Source organism: Megalops cyprinoides, chromosome 12, assembly GCF_013368585.1.
Source record: "Megalops cyprinoides isolate fMegCyp1 chromosome 12, fMegCyp1.pri, whole genome shotgun sequence".
In the NCBI taxonomy this organism is placed as follows: Eukaryota; Metazoa; Chordata; class Actinopteri; order Elopiformes; family Megalopidae; genus Megalops; species Megalops cyprinoides.
The window spans coordinates 33,130,656-33,150,524 of NC_050594.1; the positions used below are offsets into that span (position 1 = coordinate 33,130,656).

The 19,869-nt window shown below is 43.4% G+C and overlaps 1 protein-coding gene across 6 annotated transcripts in view; it reads right to left on the reverse strand.

Annotated features, from left to right (window-relative positions):
* Positions 1 to 19,869, reverse strand: part of ppp2r5ca (protein phosphatase 2, regulatory subunit B', gamma a) — a 54,227-nt gene that overhangs the window by 23,495 nt on the left and 10,863 nt on the right. For 3 of the 6 annotated variants that reach the window (XM_036541686.1, XM_036541685.1, XM_036541684.1), the window contains exon 3: positions 19,189 to 19,351. In XM_036541686.1, coding sequence (XP_036397579.1) covers positions 19,189 to 19,351 — 163 coding nt within the window. Of the gene's footprint in view, positions 1 to 1,472; positions 1,663 to 19,188; positions 19,352 to 19,869 lie in introns of those variants that run through there. The other 3 variants (XM_036541689.1, XM_036541688.1, XM_036541687.1) reach the window with 1 other exon arrangement.

The following is a 19,869-nucleotide window of genomic DNA, read 5'->3' on the forward strand; positions in this document are numbered from 1 at the left end:
AGTCCCACCCGCTGGGACCACGTTTGCTTGCAAAACGATCCTGTTACATAACGCTGATAAAGTTTCTGTGCATGCATATTCTGGGACAGAGGGGTTGCACAGGGCAGATAAAGCTATGTTGTGCCTCTGCTGTTGACATTGTTGAGGCTTTACACTGCAACCCTTTCCAAAATGGCAGCCTCACAGTTTTCACTACACAACTAATGCAACATACGTTGTGTGTGAGATTTTGTTTTCTTTTTGTCTGGCTGAAATCCTTCAAAGACTAAATACAGGCCTGTGCAGAATAGTAGTCATGTCCTGTGATGCTGTGTCGATTCTGGACATTTGAAACATTGAAATACAGTTTGTAACCACAATATAAGGAATGCACAGCATGAGGGAATGACAGTTCCAGACTTGCCATTACTCTTGTGTGCCTGAACAATAAGCCATAGACGTTTGTCTTGACTGTTTTACAGGCCATGGAAACTCCCTGTGTCCTGCTATGACATTAAGCAAATATGACACAATGCCAGATTGTTCGTGAGTACAAAAAATGCATTCATCACTGGTCTGATTGTGGTCAGCTCAAAGCTGAGGCCACCTTTGGTCACCCTTAAGGTTTCCACTTCACACAGCTAAAAGCGCTGATCCAGTAACCTTTGCTTTCCCGGCATTCGGCCCAGAATCTCGACTCCCAGGTGAACCTGCAGAGGGGACTCTGCGCTTGTCTTGTGTGTTTCTGTGAGCGTGAGAGGAGAATAGGGGGGCTATGTCCTTCCCCGTAAGAGCAACCTCTCCACTGCTGAGGAGAGAGGAAGGAGGAAAGGATGGGGGGAGGGGAGACATTTAGTCAGGGAAGCGAGCAGTGCAGTCCTTCAGCTCACTGGTTCTCTCTCTCTCTCTCTCTCTCTTTCTCACACACACACACACACACACACACACACAAAGGACTGCTATCCTCTGCTGCAGTTGCTGTCTGCTTGCTCAGGGCAATTTGTGCCCAAATGAATTCAGTGTGTAACACAAGCCACACAGGCAAGAGAGAGAGAACCAGGGCAAGGACTTGAGTGCCCTACCCCCCTCCCTCACTCACTCGCGCTCTCTCTCTCTCTCTCTCTCTCTGTGTGTCACACACACACACCCTTCCCCAGGCCGTGACTTCACTTCCTTTGACATCAGAGCTTGGTGGGGGATGGGCAAGCCAGGGCAGAGAGCAGTAAAACCAGCTTTTTTTCCCTTTCCTTCTCTGAGCTGTGCAGGCAACGCTCCGACATGCCCTCAAAGCAGCGGCACAAACACACCTCTCCTTCCGAGAAAAACACGACAACAAAAACAAAGCCAAACCCAACACGCTGTCATCCTCAGAATGGTAGCTTTAACCCCACTCCGATCTGAACGCAAATCTTCTCCTGGACAGGACCACAACGTAAAAGGCAACGCTTTTTTTCCCCTCCCTCTCCTCTCTCAACAATGAGACACAAACTCACCTCTGAAATGCATTAGGGCCACCGGCTGGAAAGGCCCGTTCGAGTTAGGTGCATCCATGACCATCCTGCTTCCAGCTGTATTACATGTCAACATCTATGCTCGACCAGGAAGGCAATCCACTTAAGGCAAGGAACCAGCCTCCATTTTAGCACAAAAACAGATCAGAAAATGAAGCTCCTTGCTGCTGGAGGGAACTAGCTAGTTAGTGATGTCAGCGGAAAAGGGGGGAGGCGGTTGGCCGGCTGCGGCAACATGAAGCGACACTGACAGACTGCAAATAGAGACGGCAGCTGACTGGCTGTGCTGAAAGGGGAGGCGGGACCTATTGTCAGATTAAGGCCCTGCCTCCATTCATGTGTGACTGTCAAGCACTGGCGCCCTCCCTAAGAGGCAGGGATCTGAAATATCTTTTTTACTCTGGCCAGAAAACACTGTGCAGTGCTCATCATACTACCCTTGGCTGACAAAAACATTAACACACTCTTTTGGGTTGCAGTGTATATGTTAAACTAAACTAGTAACAAGATTAATACTGAAAAAAGAAAGTGAATATTAACAGGAAAAAAGAAAACCAACTTAACACAAAAAGCAACCAGCTTATCTAGAATGGCACATTTAGTTGTACTGAATAATATCATCAAACAGGAGAGGACATTTCGTGAGCAGCTGTAGCTAGCTCCAATATGCATGTAGTTGGGGAACCCCAGTACCTCTCAGTAGTCAGACACAGGCTGGATGGTAGAATTATTTAACAATGTTCTTCAATCCATATACAAGGAATCCTGAAGACTATGCCCAGAGCTCAAGGCTCATTTCACAGGAATGTTACTGTGTGTTTGTTCAAGGTAAAATAGAAGGTATTACCTAATAGAGGAGGTATTACCAAGGTACTATAAGGTACTATATGGATGGTGGAAATAACACAAAAAAGTCAAAACCCAAAAAAGGAGGAAACTCAAACAGATTTCAAATATTAACAGCTTTTCCACTAGGGGAAATGTACTGCAAATTCCACTTCCACATCCTGCTTTTCAAACTGCTCTTAAATGGCTTTGGAAGTCAGGAGAGGTTGCTGTGCTCATCTTTGAGTGTGAGGTGAGTGTTTCTCCCCACACCTCTCCTCTAACTCCCACTCTTCTCTCACTAATGTGTTTTTATCTGTGAGCAGAAAAGCTTAGAGAAGGAATGCATAAGACAGCAGTGGAGAGTAGGGCTTAGAAAACTCAAACATTGCATGCTCTTGCAGAACGGATAACAACAACAATAACTTCCTGTTCAGTTAAGAAAGGCAAATGTTTTCAAAACATACCCATCAAATGCTGAGTTTTGACAATTTGCTACATCTGTAAGGGAAAATTCACATGTAAAATTCCCACCTGTCATTCTGAAGGTAACAAGAGCTGTTTGAATGCGCACTTTGTCTTGTTTATGAATACAAGCTCACCACTGTTGAGTATGACTGCTGCATTTACAGGGTTGATGAGGCCTGTGCTCCCGTGTGTTCCAGAGAAGACCTGTATAAGGGTTACCACACATGCCTCCAACAACAGTGCTTTTTTTTCTCGGCAATTTGAAATACTTCATTTTCTTAGAGCACTATGAAGCCAAATGTTCTGTCACAACAGAAATAAGCACTGCACCAGTGAATGTCTCAAACTGGATTTATTCTACTAGACTATAAAATAAAATTATTTTAAAAAGTCTAATCTAATAGTTTAACGCACTCATTAGCTTTACCTGCTAGTTTGTACCTTGCCTGGCCAACCTTTGAAACCTGGTCATGCAGCACTTCTAATGTTGGTGACTCCATATGGTTTTTCACTTTTGTTGTATTGTACCTCACTTATAAGTTGCTTTGAAGAAAAGCATCTGCCAAATGAATACATGTAAATGTAAATGTAATGAATGTAAATAAAGGATTCTCCCTCTCCTGTTGATAGCATGATGTATAAGGAAGCTACACTAAGTGCTGCTGCTACCCGCTGGGGGAGAAGGGGGCTCTACCAGCCCAGGATGCAGCCCTCTGTCTCCCTCCATGGTGAACACCCTGTTTTATGTTCACATATCACACTCACACACACACACACACACACACACACACACACACACAGAGCATAATTGCCATTTCCCATATAGACACAGCTGCATATGTTAACACATCCTTATGACAGAAGATTAAAAACACTGGAACTGCTGAAAACCTTGCCAAACTTCTCAAAGATCTTTTTAAGAGCTCTGATTTGTATTATGATTTTTTTAGTTTGTCCAGATTTTTACCTTTCTAAACATTTTTTTATAGAAATTTCACTGCCTGATACAAATAAGGGCAATGACTCCTTAAGTTTTATTCAAACTGAGGTATCATTTAGCCAACTTAATTCAACACAGACCAGTGATCTTCCTGAAATTGTAAAGGTTACAAAAGGAACTTGCATACTTGTGATACACACTGTTGTAACTGTTCCCCAATCTCCTTTTATCAGATGAACACAGCAAGCACAAGGTCTGGCCTGTCCACAAACTACAGAGAACAAATCTCCCTAACTAAAATCCCTCCACCTAAATGGTAAGCATACAGCGCTGTAAAACTTGCTCTCCTCTCTGTGATGCAGTTACTGTTGCTGTGCCAATCATGTGGGGTGACGGACTCAAACATGACAAACCAGAGCACTACTAATTTCAAGCTTGCACCATCTCCAGTGAAGGGCTCACTGTGGTCATGTTACTGCGAGATATGTGCCGCAAATGCTAGCGCAAAAGTGATGTGCTCTGAGGGGAAGCTGTGTTCTCCACCACCTGTCTAACCAATGGCAAACCCCGAACCCCCAACTGACTGGATTCTGTTGTGCAACGGTGGGTATTTCAAACCCACAGCCCACACTGTGTTTCCCAGCCCGGCGGCACATAACCCTTTCAGAGCCGCGCGCGACCTCGCATTTACGGTTCAGCCCTTTCACGTGGTGAGCCTTGCTGGTACCTCCACCGGGCAGACCCCTGGCACGCCGTTGCCCTGACGTCGCCTCAGGATCACGCTCAGTGTCGCAGAAGCGCTCTCCACCGGTCAGGAGCATGCTCGAGCAGACACGCCCGCGGCTGCACAACTGGGCTGGTGAACTACTGACCCAGTAACGGAGCCCGCGTGTGGCGTTTCAGCTGCACCCAGAACCAGAAGACTTTACAAGGTGGTGTTGATGAGGGAGGTAATTACCAAACACAAAAAGTCTTTCAGTGGCATACTAGAGAACTCGCTGTTGTACATGAGGGATAATGGACATACACAACATATGCATTGAACGCAATAGGAATGAGTGCTTGCCATTTATTTTGCCATTTTGTCACAGAGGAGAAGGAAAAAAATCTCAGGTTAACATGATCAGTCTTGTGATTAGCTGCTGGTCCTTTGCAGGTTTGAACTCAGCTCTGCCTAATGGGAGATGATGACAGGCGGTGTGAGCGCAGAACCTGCAGGAGAACATGAAGACACAAAGAGCTGATGTGCAAGACAGCCTTCAGCAGGCAGAGAGCAGATGCCTCGGACGCCCGCAGCCCTCGCTTTGTGAGGCAAATGACTTGCGTGGGATAGAGCACAATGCAAACCAGCAGAAAGAGAGACAGAGAGAAAGAGAGAGAGACAGAGGGAGAGGCGAAAGGTGCAAGGGTACAGGAAGCTGAGCGAAACATTGCCGAGCTGTGATACTAACCGCAGCACGGTTTCTCCACATGCACTGCGAGCTGTCTGCTGGCCAATGGTGAGAGCCCATCTGCTGAGGTGCACACAAAGAACCCCTGCCTGATAACTTCATGCAAGGCGTTTCCTTCACACTTGGTAACTGAAAAGCTCTTATGTGCAGCTTCAGTCTTTGCCTGCAGATGAACGCTAGCATTTAATTGCTTGGCAGAAGCACTAATGCACTTACACAGCTTCTTACTGTGCTGTGGCAATTCAGGTGCTGGGACTGGACATCAAACATAACCCTCTGGATAGGAGTCCAGTTTCTAAGAGACTGTGCTGGCTGCATTTACCAGCACACCTTCGACACTGTTGCAAATGAAGAATGAACGACAGAATGACAACAGCTTCAGTGATGTTCCCAGCCTCCAGTTTGGAGTCACACAGCGAGGGCTGGGTGTCAGATGTCACACACTTCGCTCCAGGTTTCTCTCTTCTCTGAGCTCCCTCATTAAGATTCTGCTCATTTGTACAGCAACTCAAGCTGATGTGTTAAAGGTGGGGGTGTGCTTGGCTTCCATTTCACAGAGCAGAGGGACACGTTAAATAATTCAGCACTGATTTGCAGGTGTCTTAAAGGTGAGGAAGCTGGGCTGATCTGTTGCAGAAAAAGGGCCTCTCTGCAGGCTGTGCCTGGGAGGCCGAGTGCCTTCCCTCCAAGTGTCATTTCATTCCACATCCATGGCAACCGCACAGGTGCGTCAGCAGGGAGTTGCTATGGTTACCAGCCATACCAACGCTCCTCAGAGGGGAGGACAAACACGTCTGCACTCCAGTTTGAATTTCAGGTATGGCATCCCGCCCCTCCATTTAAAGATGCTAACACAGGCAGAGAGCTTTGATGTATGAGCCATGCAATTACTCCTCCTGCATTTCCTAATAATCAGATCCATCCGTAATGATGCATCAGGGTCCCAGCTCTCTGTGGAACTGGAGAGTGTGCCAGGTTTCTTCTTGCATTCCTCACGGTTTCCACAGCAAGGTGAGCTAAGCCGGGAGGCTGCGCTGCTCACAGGAGAGGTGGGCCCTCTGGCAGCCGCACAGGACACATCTCCATTAGGCAGCCACCTGGCCTCATGCTGGATTTATGCTGGGGAAAAAATACAGCACTCGGCTGACTCCTCTTCCTTGCCTCTCGCAGAAAAACAATGCGCTCTCTAAACAAAGTTACAGCCTCCCCAGGGAAGTCCCTTTCTTAAAAATGAAAATCCACTATTTTTTTCCAGGGGAGAACAATAAATCCTTTAGTTCAAACCGCAGAAGAACAGAGACATGAGTAAAAAAAATCACAGCTTTGTCAGGGGCTGGGTTTGGGTGCAGCACAAAGAGGTCCCGCTTGTCAATGCTAGTGTGTTCCTTATACAAGAGTTGTAGTTTTGCCATGTGACCTGTCACACAACAAATGTCAGGCAGGTTTTCTAGTTCTTGCTTACTTTCCCTTTCCATGGCATTTCATGAGAGCCCCTACACACAGGTCCAGAAGCCACATTACGCCTAACGCAAACATATGAATCCTGACAGGGGTCTCTTTTTGACCAGACGGATAAATAGCTATGGGTAAGATGGCTTCCTACAGTCAAAGCATTCTGAGAAATTCACCTATTCAACCTCACTGTACTCAGCTTAAAGAAAATAGCAAAAAATGTCAAAAGCAGAAAATATTCCAGGGTTTCTCCTACTACTTTACAGGCATGCTTGAAAATTCATCTCATGTCTAATAATTTGGAATTTTTTCTCAATAAAAACATTTAAAATATTATAAAACAAGAAACTGAGTTTTAAACAAAATGAGAGACTCATGTGCACCCCCTGCTGGTGTTTATAAAGCTAAGCATTAGGTCAAGTAGTTCTGAGGTGCTCATTTCAAGCACAGTCCTACAGATCTACCCTGTAGTATTTGTCAGCATTGACTGGGAGTCCATGGCAGCAGAACCCCGCTGGCTTCCTTCAACCGCAGTCTCGGGTTCCACTCTCCACTATCTCAGCCACTCTCAAGACCCTGTATCTCGTCAGCTGCTCCCAAGTCCAGAGGATGCTGCCATGAGACAATCCTGAAGTCCAACTGCTGACGGCAAAACTGTGTGTAGCTTGGTCTGAGATGGTGATCACTGCCACTACGTGAAGATGCAAGAAGCAGAGCAGAGTGGAACAGTAACTAGGCAGTTGAGTGGCTGTACTTTTCATTATGCAGCTACCTCTTCCTAAGAAAAACTTAACAACAAACCAACAATATTCCACAAGGCTCATGGTAGCCTAATGCTATACTTCCAAACAAAGCTACTGACAAAATATGGGGTAACTCTGCAATGGACTGAAGTGGAAAATACATGATCACTGCATGGGTACTATGGCTAACTTGCCAATACATGTTTATATGTCTACACAACTGTCTAGTTGCAAAGAGAAAATTATAGAAACAGCCACATTAATTTGATTTTTGTAACCTATGTCTTTCATTCACATGGGAGAAAGCTGTCTCCACCTAGCAATCTTACTAGGAACATAACCTTGGTATATTTAATGTGAAATCTGAGTTTGGCATACTCAAAAGGTGACACGCTGTTTTGATGCTCCCAGAAGAATGTCAGATAAAAACCCAAGAGAACAGCCAAGATGTCTGCGTTTCCCTCCCTATTTAGGACAGCTTGTGTAGGATTATTGCAGGAGCTTCTACAGACAATTACTCAGGCAGAACTCATGTACCACAAGAATTTGCCTGCAATTTATATTTCCAGGAGTAAGTAATCAAATTTTACGATGATCTGTATGTAACTTTTCAAAACCCATAGCTTCCATTACTGCTAAAACAAGTTAATAACCTGTGCCAACTGGTAGTTGAAAAAAAAAAAGTCACTAACACCATCTTTCCCATTGTCAGGAGGAAATACTGTGTTTTCTGCAGCATTTGTCATTGTCACACAGTCAAAGTGGTAACTGGCAAACATTGATCTCTAGCAATGACTGACTGATCACACAGTGTGAAAGACGTATGATTAAGTCTAAGATCAGGGCTTAGGCTGTGAAAGTGATGCAATTTCAATGAGGGGTTGGATATACCGTGGGGTTGAGTCCTGAGTCGGGTGCTGTGGTACCCTTAAGCAAAGTACTTATATTGACCCTGATTTTCTTCAGTCTTCCAGCTGCAGTAATGATAATATGAAAAATGTATGCAATGCAAATCCCTCCAGATAAGGGGCTTTCCCCACATAAATGATAATGCTATAATCCGTTTGTCTAGCTCCTCCAGACTGAGGAAGTTCACATTTTGAACAGCAGATGGCAGGACATGCACAGAGAAACACACTACCCTGCATCAGAACATAAATCAGCATGACAGATGATCTGCCCATCTACAAACAGCAAAGGAGGCACAACAGCAACATCCTAACAATGACAAGCACAGTATACGCCACTGTCTTAGTACTCCATTCTCTGCACTTGAAAAAGATGTTGCACACTTATAACTTAACTCTGCTTTGCTGTAATCACAGGAAATAGATGGCCTCATGGTAAGGAAAAAGTTCTCAACTACATTCTGACTCCAAGTCAACAGTACTTATAACCAACAAATCAAAGTATTAATTCATCCTTTCAGGCAATTATATGAAAAATCATTAGCATATAATTTATGTTTATGGATTAAAAAGGTTTTGTGAGATGTAAAATGATTCTCAGAACGTGCCTGGTTAATGAATTAGACTTCCCTGCCTTGAAGACCAGGCCCTGTGATTAGCGCTCTGCTCAGAGCAAGCAAAGAGAAGGCAGAACTGTGTGACTGCTGATCAGCTGACCTGCTGTGATACAGCAGAACAAGCAGCAGTACTTTCCCTCAACATAAGAGTACTCCTTCAGAGAAAAAATCTACACATTTTTATTCATTCATAGCATCAATGTGACACTCGTTGTTTGATAAGCATGTGTAGGCCTTGCATTGTAGCTATGTGTTTAAGAAATATCTGTGCATCTGCTAAATATTAAAGTTGGCTGGTTCACTTAATTCCGGCCTGTAAAAATAACCTAACACAGATCAACTACTGAGCCAAGTAAGATTCTGCAAAAAGCCATTTTAAAAAAGGTGAAGTCTTGTTTGCATTTATTCATGTGTTAGTTTCAGGTTAATAATTATACAATCATCATTAGGAAAAGCTCAGTAATTCTAGGGTGCCCCTTTTGAAGCCATGTTGCACTACACTTCTGGGAAATCTGAACTGAACTCAAATCAGGAAATGGGAACTGTGAATGGTGCCTAGGCAAAATACAGACAAGCATAGAGTTTTTGTGAAAGCACAAACAATTTCTCCCTCTCACCAACATGCAACATTGCTGTTATGAGTGCCGACTACATTTACTCCATTCAGGGTAGCTGTGTTGTGCAGCTAACCTTCAAGCTGTTTCATTCATCAATGCAAGCATTTAAGAAATTTGTTGTAAGGCAGTTTGACGGATGGATGGACTTTATGACAAACAGGCAACTCGATTCAAATCAAATGCTTGTAATCCTTCTGCTGATATTACAGAGGCAATGTAATCTCACCTCAGTTTAATTATCAAGCATTTGTTTTAATAGCTTTTAATGGTGTTATCAAATGGCAATATCGTTACTTAGTGGTTTGTCCTTAAACAACATCTATATCTGACTCAAAAATCTGGAATCGGTCATGGACCAATTCTACAGGTATGTAATCTTGTCTTTAAAAAGTCCACATGGTAAATTTCTATGCCAAACAGCCAGCAATAGGGGTGCAATAAATAATCGACGTAGTTGACTAAAATCGATGACCAAATTAGTTGCCAACATATTTAACTGTCGACTAGCTAGTGACGTCATCGCGCATGTTTTTCGTGCTGACTAAAAAGCTACGTTGCTTTGCTGGAGTGAACATCAGAGGTGGCAACACCTTCATGACCAAAGACCTCAAAAGTGTGGCGGCATTTCAACCCTTTCGCACATAACTTTTTTATGCTATGTAGCACGTTACATTACATGGTTCGCTATGTTTCCATTAGCGTTATTAAGCTTCTCATGGTTTTCAGTTAGCATTTGCTATATTTTTTAAATGTTAAATCGCTGTTTCCTCAAAGCTAAAAATTGCTAGAATTTTTTCAATCTAGGCTTCTAGACAGGTTTTAGCTTTTGCGCTAAACGGCTAATCACACCGGTGTGACCGTACACCTGAAAGGGTTAAACGTTGCATCGTTGTAATGGTGACATTTATGGCTGGAGATAGTGTTGCTGCTGAGTCCACAAGTTGAAAGAACACCGGAGAATTTGATACTTTCTAAAAATCACGAAAGATTTCTACAACTCGTGTCTATGCGTGCGTGCCCAATGTGGGTTGCATTCGAATAAACTTGAATGAGTTATGGGTTTGTTGGGTCTCGTAATGCTACCATGGACGGCTTTCTTCAAAGGAAGCTGACGTACTCCCCAGCAAGCAACTGCCCTCACTGACGTATTTTTGAATAAAGTTGTCATCTTTATTGTCTTTATTGTTAGTTAGCATATGCCTAAAACAACCTCAAGCTAAATTTAAAAGCCGATAGATAAATAAGAGCCATTGAGTAATTGTGCGAATCATAATCCGAATAGTCGATTATTTGTTTCAATAATTGATAGATTATTGGACTATCAAAATAGTCATTAGTTGCAGCCCTAGCCAGTAATGTGACCAATGAAAAGCAAGAGGGCGCCTTTCTCTTCCAGGTCTCAAACTGCTAGCTCTGCTGGCTAACGGTTCAGCTGGCCCTGACACTTTAAAGTCATGGTGAATCAGGCAGCATAGTGGCAGCCCTTAGTAGGGTATTTCATGGACTAACTTTGAGGAGGATTTGATAAAACCATGTCAGGAATCTCAAGTTTTCTCACAAACTAGCGCTGTGAATTACCATCCCACCATCCACTGTTGTCACAAACCTGCCTTTATCTTGTTTCAGATTATTCTAAGTCTGAGCTGCTGCGTGAGGGCTAAGGCGAAAGCTGGCGACCAGTTTGGGCAGGTTTCCTGCGAGGCAGTGATGAGCGTCTGCAGCGGCGTTGATTCACGGCAGCTCCACACAGCCCCACGCTGCATGTGACGTCACCCTCCCGGGATGCAAGAATCAGACAGAAGAGAAGGCATCTCCTCCTGCAGTCTGCTTCCCTCCTACAGAGATGCAGATTCAACACAACTCCCACGGGAATGACTGACGCACGAGTGCTGAGCCGAGCTCAAAATAGCCGGCTGAGGGGGTATCACCACGCATCTTTTCATCTCTCTTCCTGAATGAAGAAAGATTTTTTATATTAATCAAGGCAGTCGAGAGTAGGCCAGTCAGGCTGGCTGTGGTTTCAGCAGCAGGCTGCACCTGGCTGTAACTGCCTGACTGAATAGCAAGGAGGTTTAACTGAAAAACTGCGTATGTTTCTCTGACCAAATATATAAACTCTGAAATCATCAATTACTATGTTAGGTTGACTTTCTCTTGATCAATTTGATGCTAATGCTGTCAATGTTCAAAAGCAGAAATGAGAGATGTCTTTTCAGATAGTGTATGAGGGGAGAGGAAGCCACTGGAAAAATGACTCAAAAGCACCTCACCTCAACAAGAGAAAAACATGCTTGTAGCACAAAAAGGTTTTGTTTGTATATCAACAAACAAGCAGTAACGCGAGTAGGATTGTTACATGTGGGTGGTGGTTCACAGAGCCGCTAAACAGGGGCGAACAGGGTTTCCTCCACCCACAGCATACATACAAAGGGACTCCAAACGCCTCAACACCGACTTTCCAACACACAGAAGGGCCCCTGATAACTGCACTAACACAGTAGGTTTACAACTGGTCTTTCCCCTTTTCAACCTTTCTCCAAAAAAAAAAAAACAAAAAAAAAAAAACCTCCTCTGAAATGCCACCTGCTGCGGGCACGTCCACTGGCCATCGTGTCGCCGCGGTTACAGCGGTGTTGGTAAGGAGATAAACACAAGAATGGCTGGAATGAAAACATGCACAGGCTGCTGGGAGCTTGTTCACACAGGTGAGGTGATAAGATCTCACCAGCAGAGAGAGCCTGCTGCTGGAGAGTGGTACAGCACTGTGGCTTGAGCAGCTTCAGACCCATTTCACACCAAAGCATTCATCTTCCTCAGCCAGTGACAGTGTAGCACCCAACTACACAGCCCTTTAAACTGCCAGCATTTCTGCTTCTGCCTCCTAGACTTCATTCATTCACACAGACCTTCCAAATACATAGGCCATTTTCCCTGGGTCAAAAAATAAATGGATTAAAATCGCTGTGCACTAGTCAAAGGTGCTTTCCCACACTTGCCCAGTTTTCATTACATAAACTTTCTCCTTACAGCACGATCGCCCAGGTCTGAATGGTTGACAGAATTTAAGCTATGCTGGGCAACCATGGAGATAGCTGTGGTGGTGTCCAAAACACCAACTATTCTTGCATGCATTCCTTTTTAAAACCCAGAAAAGGCACGTCACCAATCTTTTTAAAAGACAGAAATCTCTCTCTGACCAGGAATAGGCAACAAGTGCAACAAAGACCTATCTGGTCAGGAATTAGCATGCTCAGTTCTTTACATAGATGATCGACTTGGCTGGTTCAACTGCAGCCTAAAAATAGTCTGAGAACATGGCTTATCAGCCTGAAAATGGGGAGGCTGGCTGGCTGAGAGAGATTTGGACAATCAGCAGTCACACCTTTTTGCTCAGAATGAAAAACATTTATGGACAATGTGAGCCTGAAATTTTATTCATTTGGACTAATCATTCGATATTTTTAATGACATAATTTCTCTGCAAATCACTGGTTTTGGTCCATTTCTGTACCTGAAAATTTTACAATTTATTGGGAGGAGTGTACTCTAACCTCAATCCATCTGAGGTGCGACATACTCTGTCCAAGCAGAAAAACAAAAGCTGGTTTATCACAAAGGGATTCAAAGAGGCTTAACTGGGATTTGAACCTACAACTTACAGGGTGAGCAACTTGTGCTGTGAACACTGCTGCATGCAGAACTCACTGTCTTGGGTCTTCCAATGGCTGACTCAGAACAGACATGGAAAGTGAAACATCTCCCCGGGGCAGCCAAATGCGATCACCTCCTTCCCAAGAGCAGGCAACTGATAACCTACACAATGGGGGGGCATATAAATTTACTCCACTGATCTTCCTTTACTTAGTCAGCCAGAGAGGACACACTCCCAGTCAGATTTTCCATGACAGTAGAAAGGAGGGGCGCTATACCTGCACTGTTGAGAGCTTATCCATTCTTTCCAATGCATATCAAGGACCTAAAGCATTAACCGTTTATCTGGGGATTACCCCTAAATATAGACGACTGAGAAAATCCAACTCAAAAAGCCAATCCATTTACGTGCCCCGCTGCTGTAGATTTCCATCTCTTACGTAACTGCGTTTCGGACAGCAGATATACATGCAGGCGTATGAAGAGCTGCAGAAGAGAGTACCAGTGCCGTGATTCACCTGGCGCTCACAAAGGCAGAGAACGAGCTGGAGGCACAGGCAACTCCATCTGTCAAATTTTATTTCACACGCCACTATAAAAAACCACAAGTTTCACAAAACGCTCTGCAGATTGTGCTTTGTATAAATAACCGCCCTCATGGTGGATATAGCAAAAAGAGATGAGAGCTGTCCTTACTCAACACCTTACAGCTACAACAGTTACATACAGAATGGTATGATATTAATGCAGACAATCTTCTCGTGGTTGACTTAAAAACACACTCTCTCTCACACACACACACACACACACACAGTCAACAGGAAAAGAAATAAATTACTCCTCTTGGTGACAGAGGAGGTAAATGTGCTTGGTCTGCTTGGTCTGTATAATTTAATTGGCTTAAAACAATTTATGTTTTAAAGCAGTTATGCTATAGCGGGTGATAGCAAAAGCACATACGTGAATTTTATTCATGGTGTTGTTGTACAACATACCGATGTGCACAACATAATTTAATTAGCTTAATTAGCTTAATAACATTGTATTCAGAACATGAACAGCAAAAACAGGAGGTAATTAAATTGGTGGAGAGTATACACAACACAATGTCTATGCCAGGGGTCGGCAACCCGCGGCTCTTTAGCCCCTCTCTAGTGGCTTGCTAGCTTTGTCAGAAAAAAAATATGGAAATGAACTTTTTTTTTTTTGCAATCATTGTTGTAGGCCTAAAGTCATCCTTACATTATCCAACTGTAAAAATATGTAGCCTATACACTGAATAAAAAAAAATGTTGGAACACTTCGTCAACTAAGATGTGCATCATATGCTACATCACGGCCTGGCGCCTTTTTGCCGAACTCAATAGCAGTGGCTTGAGTGGGTGTTTTCCTAAGCTAGCTATGGATTCAAAATCCAAAAAAAGAAAAGTCTCTGAGGAAAACAGAGAATTTAATAGTGCATGGACAGATTTGTTTGCTTTCACCACAACTACTGCTGGCTTACCGGTGTTTGATCTGTGGCGAGAAGTTAGCAAACAACAAAAAACGTAATGCTTGAAACTAGCCTATTTTTTTACTTTTAGTATGTTTAAAGCTATGTTTTATTTAATTTTTATAATTAGACTACTTTTTATTTTATGACATTTAGGCTATTCATTTCATTTGCACAAACACAGGGAGGACTCAAACTAGGCCTGCATAGCTATTTATAGCTACTCCATTTCTAAGTAAGCCTACACATGCCAGTGAATTTTTTCTCCACTACACAATTAATCAGTTTTGTGTTTTGTTGGAAATAGCATCCCCCAATAAAAACAACAAAAGTGTCAACTGTTTTCTTTATTGTAGTAGTTCTATAATTTCATAAATTCACCAAAACATTGCATTATTTTAATGGAAATGCAAAGTTAAAGTACCAAATAATCATAAATAGTCTACCGCTTCCACCTTGTGCTAAAACATATGAATGAATGCTCATTTAGACCTATTAGTAATGTTGACAGGATAGTTTAGACTAATAGGCTGTGGTACCTGCATTTAAAGGGCTCAAATATTTTTTGCAGCTCCAGACAGATATTTGTTTTTCTTTCTGGCCAAATGATACGCTCAGGTGTGAGCAACACTACTGGTGCTTGAGCAGGGGTGGGGGGAATACAGTCAATTTTGGAAACATGGGCAGTGCATCACTTAGTCTTCATCTGTTGGCTCATTTGTTCAGTAAGTAATTAAACATTTATGAGCCTAGCAATGGTGGAGGGCCAGGCCATGAATCAGATGAAGACCATGTATCTGTTCTGAGGCGAGTCATGTGGTTCATTAGAGTCCATCATTGGTGGGCTTTCTGTGGTTAGGCTGTGGTTAGCGCTGAGTTTTTATTGAGTATAAATTAGATCAGCCACCACAGTGAACACATCTTCACTGGACGCAAGGGGAAATATAAACTGGAAGAAGGATATTGACACTGAAGAAGATATATTAACCCTGTTGAAACCATGATGAGGATAACACAGAGGGAGAAACATGGAGGGTATATGGTCACCAAACTGCTTTCCTCTCAGCTTCTTCTCAAAATGAATTATGCTCCACTCACCCATCACCTCTACAGCAGTGCAACATCAAAGCCTGGGATTCTGCTCCTCCTGCCAAAGCTGGCTCCCTCTCAACCCTGTCTCTTAAACAAGGGCCATCGAGAGAGCTGTTCCTCTCCAGGACTGAGATGCTGGAACGAGCTGCACTCTGTGCTATACTGGACACACTCTTTCTCATAGATTGTAAAAGATGTTACAGAAGTTCCTCAAGTTGCTGCCCAACATTTTCACTTGGAAAGTTCAGTATGTCTGTTGTGTGTTTGTTGACATTAGGGATACACATTTTGAATCATTTAACATTTGCGTATTCTATGGCTCCCAAGGTCAAATATTCAAATAATCAAACTCACTTTATTTTCCTCGAATGAGGTGTGGAACTTTTGTGTCCGCGTAAATTATAACTTATATTTGTTGTACATTCACTCAAACTTTCAGGCAGGAAACTTAATCTCAACTATATGCAGGATTCTTTTGTCTTCCTTCATAAATATTGACGAGAAACACCACAACACCTCTGTTAATTAACAAGCATTAAAGCACAAATCCAAGCAGTCGATTAATGGTCGATATTAAAATAATTAAAAATTCAACCTCATCCAAAGTCGACAAGCCCTCTCTTATAACTGGCTAAGAAATTAATATTTAAAGAGAATTTTCATCAAAATGAGTAACAAGACTGATGATGTTTTTGTGGTAAAAACACAGTCATACCCTCCTATAAAATAATTTCAACAACAACCTGATTTTGCCACATCCCCCCCAACATATATTTATACAAATACTGTGCAGACTTTTCGTAAAGACAGCAATGACCTGTGCAAAATGACTGATAGCATGTTACTGTGTAATTCACCTGCCATTTTAAAAATGTGTTGTTTTTCATATTCACTATAGGAATAAATATCCAAGAGCCTTTTTAATTAAGCAATACAACAAACCAAAATGAAATTATTTTGTAGTTTCGTTCACAACTCTGTGGAACTGTAAGCACTGCAAACATCCCAATACACTTTCCACATCTGACTTCTCACATCTGAAATACGAAGCTCAAACTACTTGGTTAAACCCACTAGGAACTAGAAACACACAGAAGTTACTCTGAAAGGATGAGTGACACTGCACAAAATGACGACATCATTTGTCCCCCTGAGAATATAAATGGATCATTGGTGTCAGCCATCTCACAAATAGCCATGTTTCAGGACTTGCACTGACTGTGCAAAAACACTGAATGGCTGCAAATTGTAAGAGGTCTCCACTGGACTCTCACTTCTGGCAGTGAGAATCAGCATGTGGTGATGGTGCATGAGCAGACACAGAGCTCTGGTGATGATTCAGTGCTCTTCATTTGAATGTCCACTACATGTAACATAACAAACAACACGAGAACAGAGCTGTTGCTCTCAAGCTTTGGTGGCACTTTAATTCTAACACTTACTTATTTCTTATTCAATCAACCATGAACATAATTTGCCAGTATCTCTTGTGCCAAGTGACCTTGCATGCTCCCAGACTTCCTTCCCTCAAACAGCATAACCCGGCACAAAGACTCTAATCAGGATTCACTGGTGGAAACGCCACCAACGTAAGATGATGAGAATATATATAGCTGACATCCATGCTGAGACATCTTAATGACGTCCCTGCCACCATGACAGCCTGTCACAGCACCTGCCACACTTCAGTTTTTACCACGCATCTAATACGCACTGCAACAAACCATAAGGTCAGACCACACAAAGGTGCGTTTCTGCCTTTTGGTCCTGCACTTTAACGGCCAGTGAGTGAACATGGTGACACAGCCCTTCTCCCCTCTCTGGGAACAGAGGCTTTGGTTTGGACGTGAGAGGCAGAGAGTGAGGATTAACAGACGGGCCCCAAACTATTTTAAAAAACTGTGAAAGAATAAACGAAAGGCTGAGGTCAGTGCACCGCACCAGCTGAACCGGCAAATCCATCATCTTTAAAAAGCTGTCCGGTTTACTCTTTTAACATCTGCAATCCAAACAAACCGTTATTATTATTAATATTTTTTTAAAAACTGCTTTCCGGCTTTATGCTAAATGTACCATCTGTGGCAAATCCCTGGCCTCATTCATCAGGGCAAGCTGAATCACAGATGCAAACAGAATTTTCAGGAAATTTCAATTTCGTAAAGACCAGAGAGTGATGAAATAGATGAACAACAATTTTTCCTGTGGTTACAATAATTTACACTTCTGACAGCAGACATGAGAAGAAAAAAACCTTTCAAATCAAGACCAAACCTTAAATTGTGGGACAGGTGGGGGAGTGGGGGATTTCAGTGCTGTGTGCTTAGATAAATGTTTCCAGGAGATAAGGCACAAACAGTGCTTAGCACAGGCTCTGCCTTAAATTATGTAGCAGGCCACCTACTGAACAGTAAAAGGCCGGTTGTCAGGATCCACCAGGGCTATAAAATTTTAATACCCAGCCAGGATTCTTACAGGCAAGAGGAAGCAACAGCTAACTCGCAAGCTTGCTGAGGCTCTGACCAGTTTCAACTGAAAACAATGCGATTCAAATTCACCTTTTTTCTAATCATATTCTGCTGATGGGCATAATAAGACACTCCATTCCCACGTTTTCTTTACCTAAAGGCAAACTGGACCGCAAGACATCCTGGTCCGGACAGAGGAATGATGAGCAAATCGATACTGTGAAATGTCTCGTGGAGGAAATGACAACGAGGTCATTGAGGTCAATGTATACCTCCTTCAGGGCAGCGAGGTCTGGAATTACAGCTCATTTCCAAAGACAGGATGGCAGTATGTGATCATTAGGAATCCTTTCTGGTAGCTGACATCAATATGCCACTCACTGGTATGAGTGGGCAAGTGCTGTAGGGTTCGTAAATGGGGCTCACGATGCTTGGGTTTAGTAACAGACTGCCTACTGCACAGGCCTCACTGGGAACGCCCTTCATGCAACAAAAAGCATATCAGTCATTCCTTTTTACTGAGTTGAAAGTTGAAGATACAATTCAACTTTGGCTATAAAAACAACATTGGTGGTTTAAACAGACCAGTCTAGATCTGACAAGACTTGTAAACAAAACCCATGCAACCGCGGTCATGAGTGCATCCCTTCTGGAAGAGAATGCATGTAGGCATAGGCGCGCACACGCACACAAAAACACACACATACATACATGGGAGAATATGCACAAGCACACCATCTTTGAACAACAGCCAATGAGACCATCTACTGGTCTCAGATCTCGGAGTTCCATGAATTTGGACATGAGTTTTGATGAGTTTTGCTATTTGGAGGTTTTGAACTCAGGCAATATGTAGATAGTGCCAAGGCAACAAGAGACTGAGTGTTTCAGCAAACCGAAAGACCTAAGAAGACTGAGCCTCCATCCCCGGGCCGTGCTCCTGGATGTGTGGTGACTGCTGTGCATCAGCCGCGTACCTTTGAAGGCGGGCAGCTTCTGCAGCTCACGGTTGTTGCTGAGGCTGAAGCGGGATGAGCTCTGCCTCTTCTCCTTCTTGACGGGCGTCTGTGTGCCGGGCTGCTTCCCCTTCAGCAGCTGCGTGGTGGGCGGCACACTGTTGCTGTTCTTCTTGTTGGAGCCCTGGAGGGAAACGAGAGCCGGGAGAGCAGGGTTCCGGTTACCACCTCTCAATAGTGTGTGCGGAAATCCGGGCCGTACTCACCGTGATCGTTCACCGGACCAAAGGAAACAGAGATGTGCTTAAGGGTCAGGTTTCCTTCCAAGAAATATCAGGTGTTTCCGATCTGACATCTTTCAAAGGGATCAGAATGGCAGCCATGTACTGGATGCATTGACATGCCTCTACCACTGTGTGCAGTGACATGGTCTACTTCCCAGAGCTAAAAGACTCACCTGTTTTTTATATGAAGGAATCTAAACCTGTTGCTGCCTCACTCCCTTAGCTCCCAACAGTAAATGTCCCATTTCACCACTACAAAATATGGACAAGGTTATTTTCATAGGAATTCAATTTTCCCAGTACTTGCAAAAATTCTGAAATATCAGCTGTGACATCAGCTGCCTGGTTTGGGCAAACATCAGACATTTGCATCAGCAGCCATAGATACCCCCTCCCAAAGGGTCATTTTCCCCTCTCC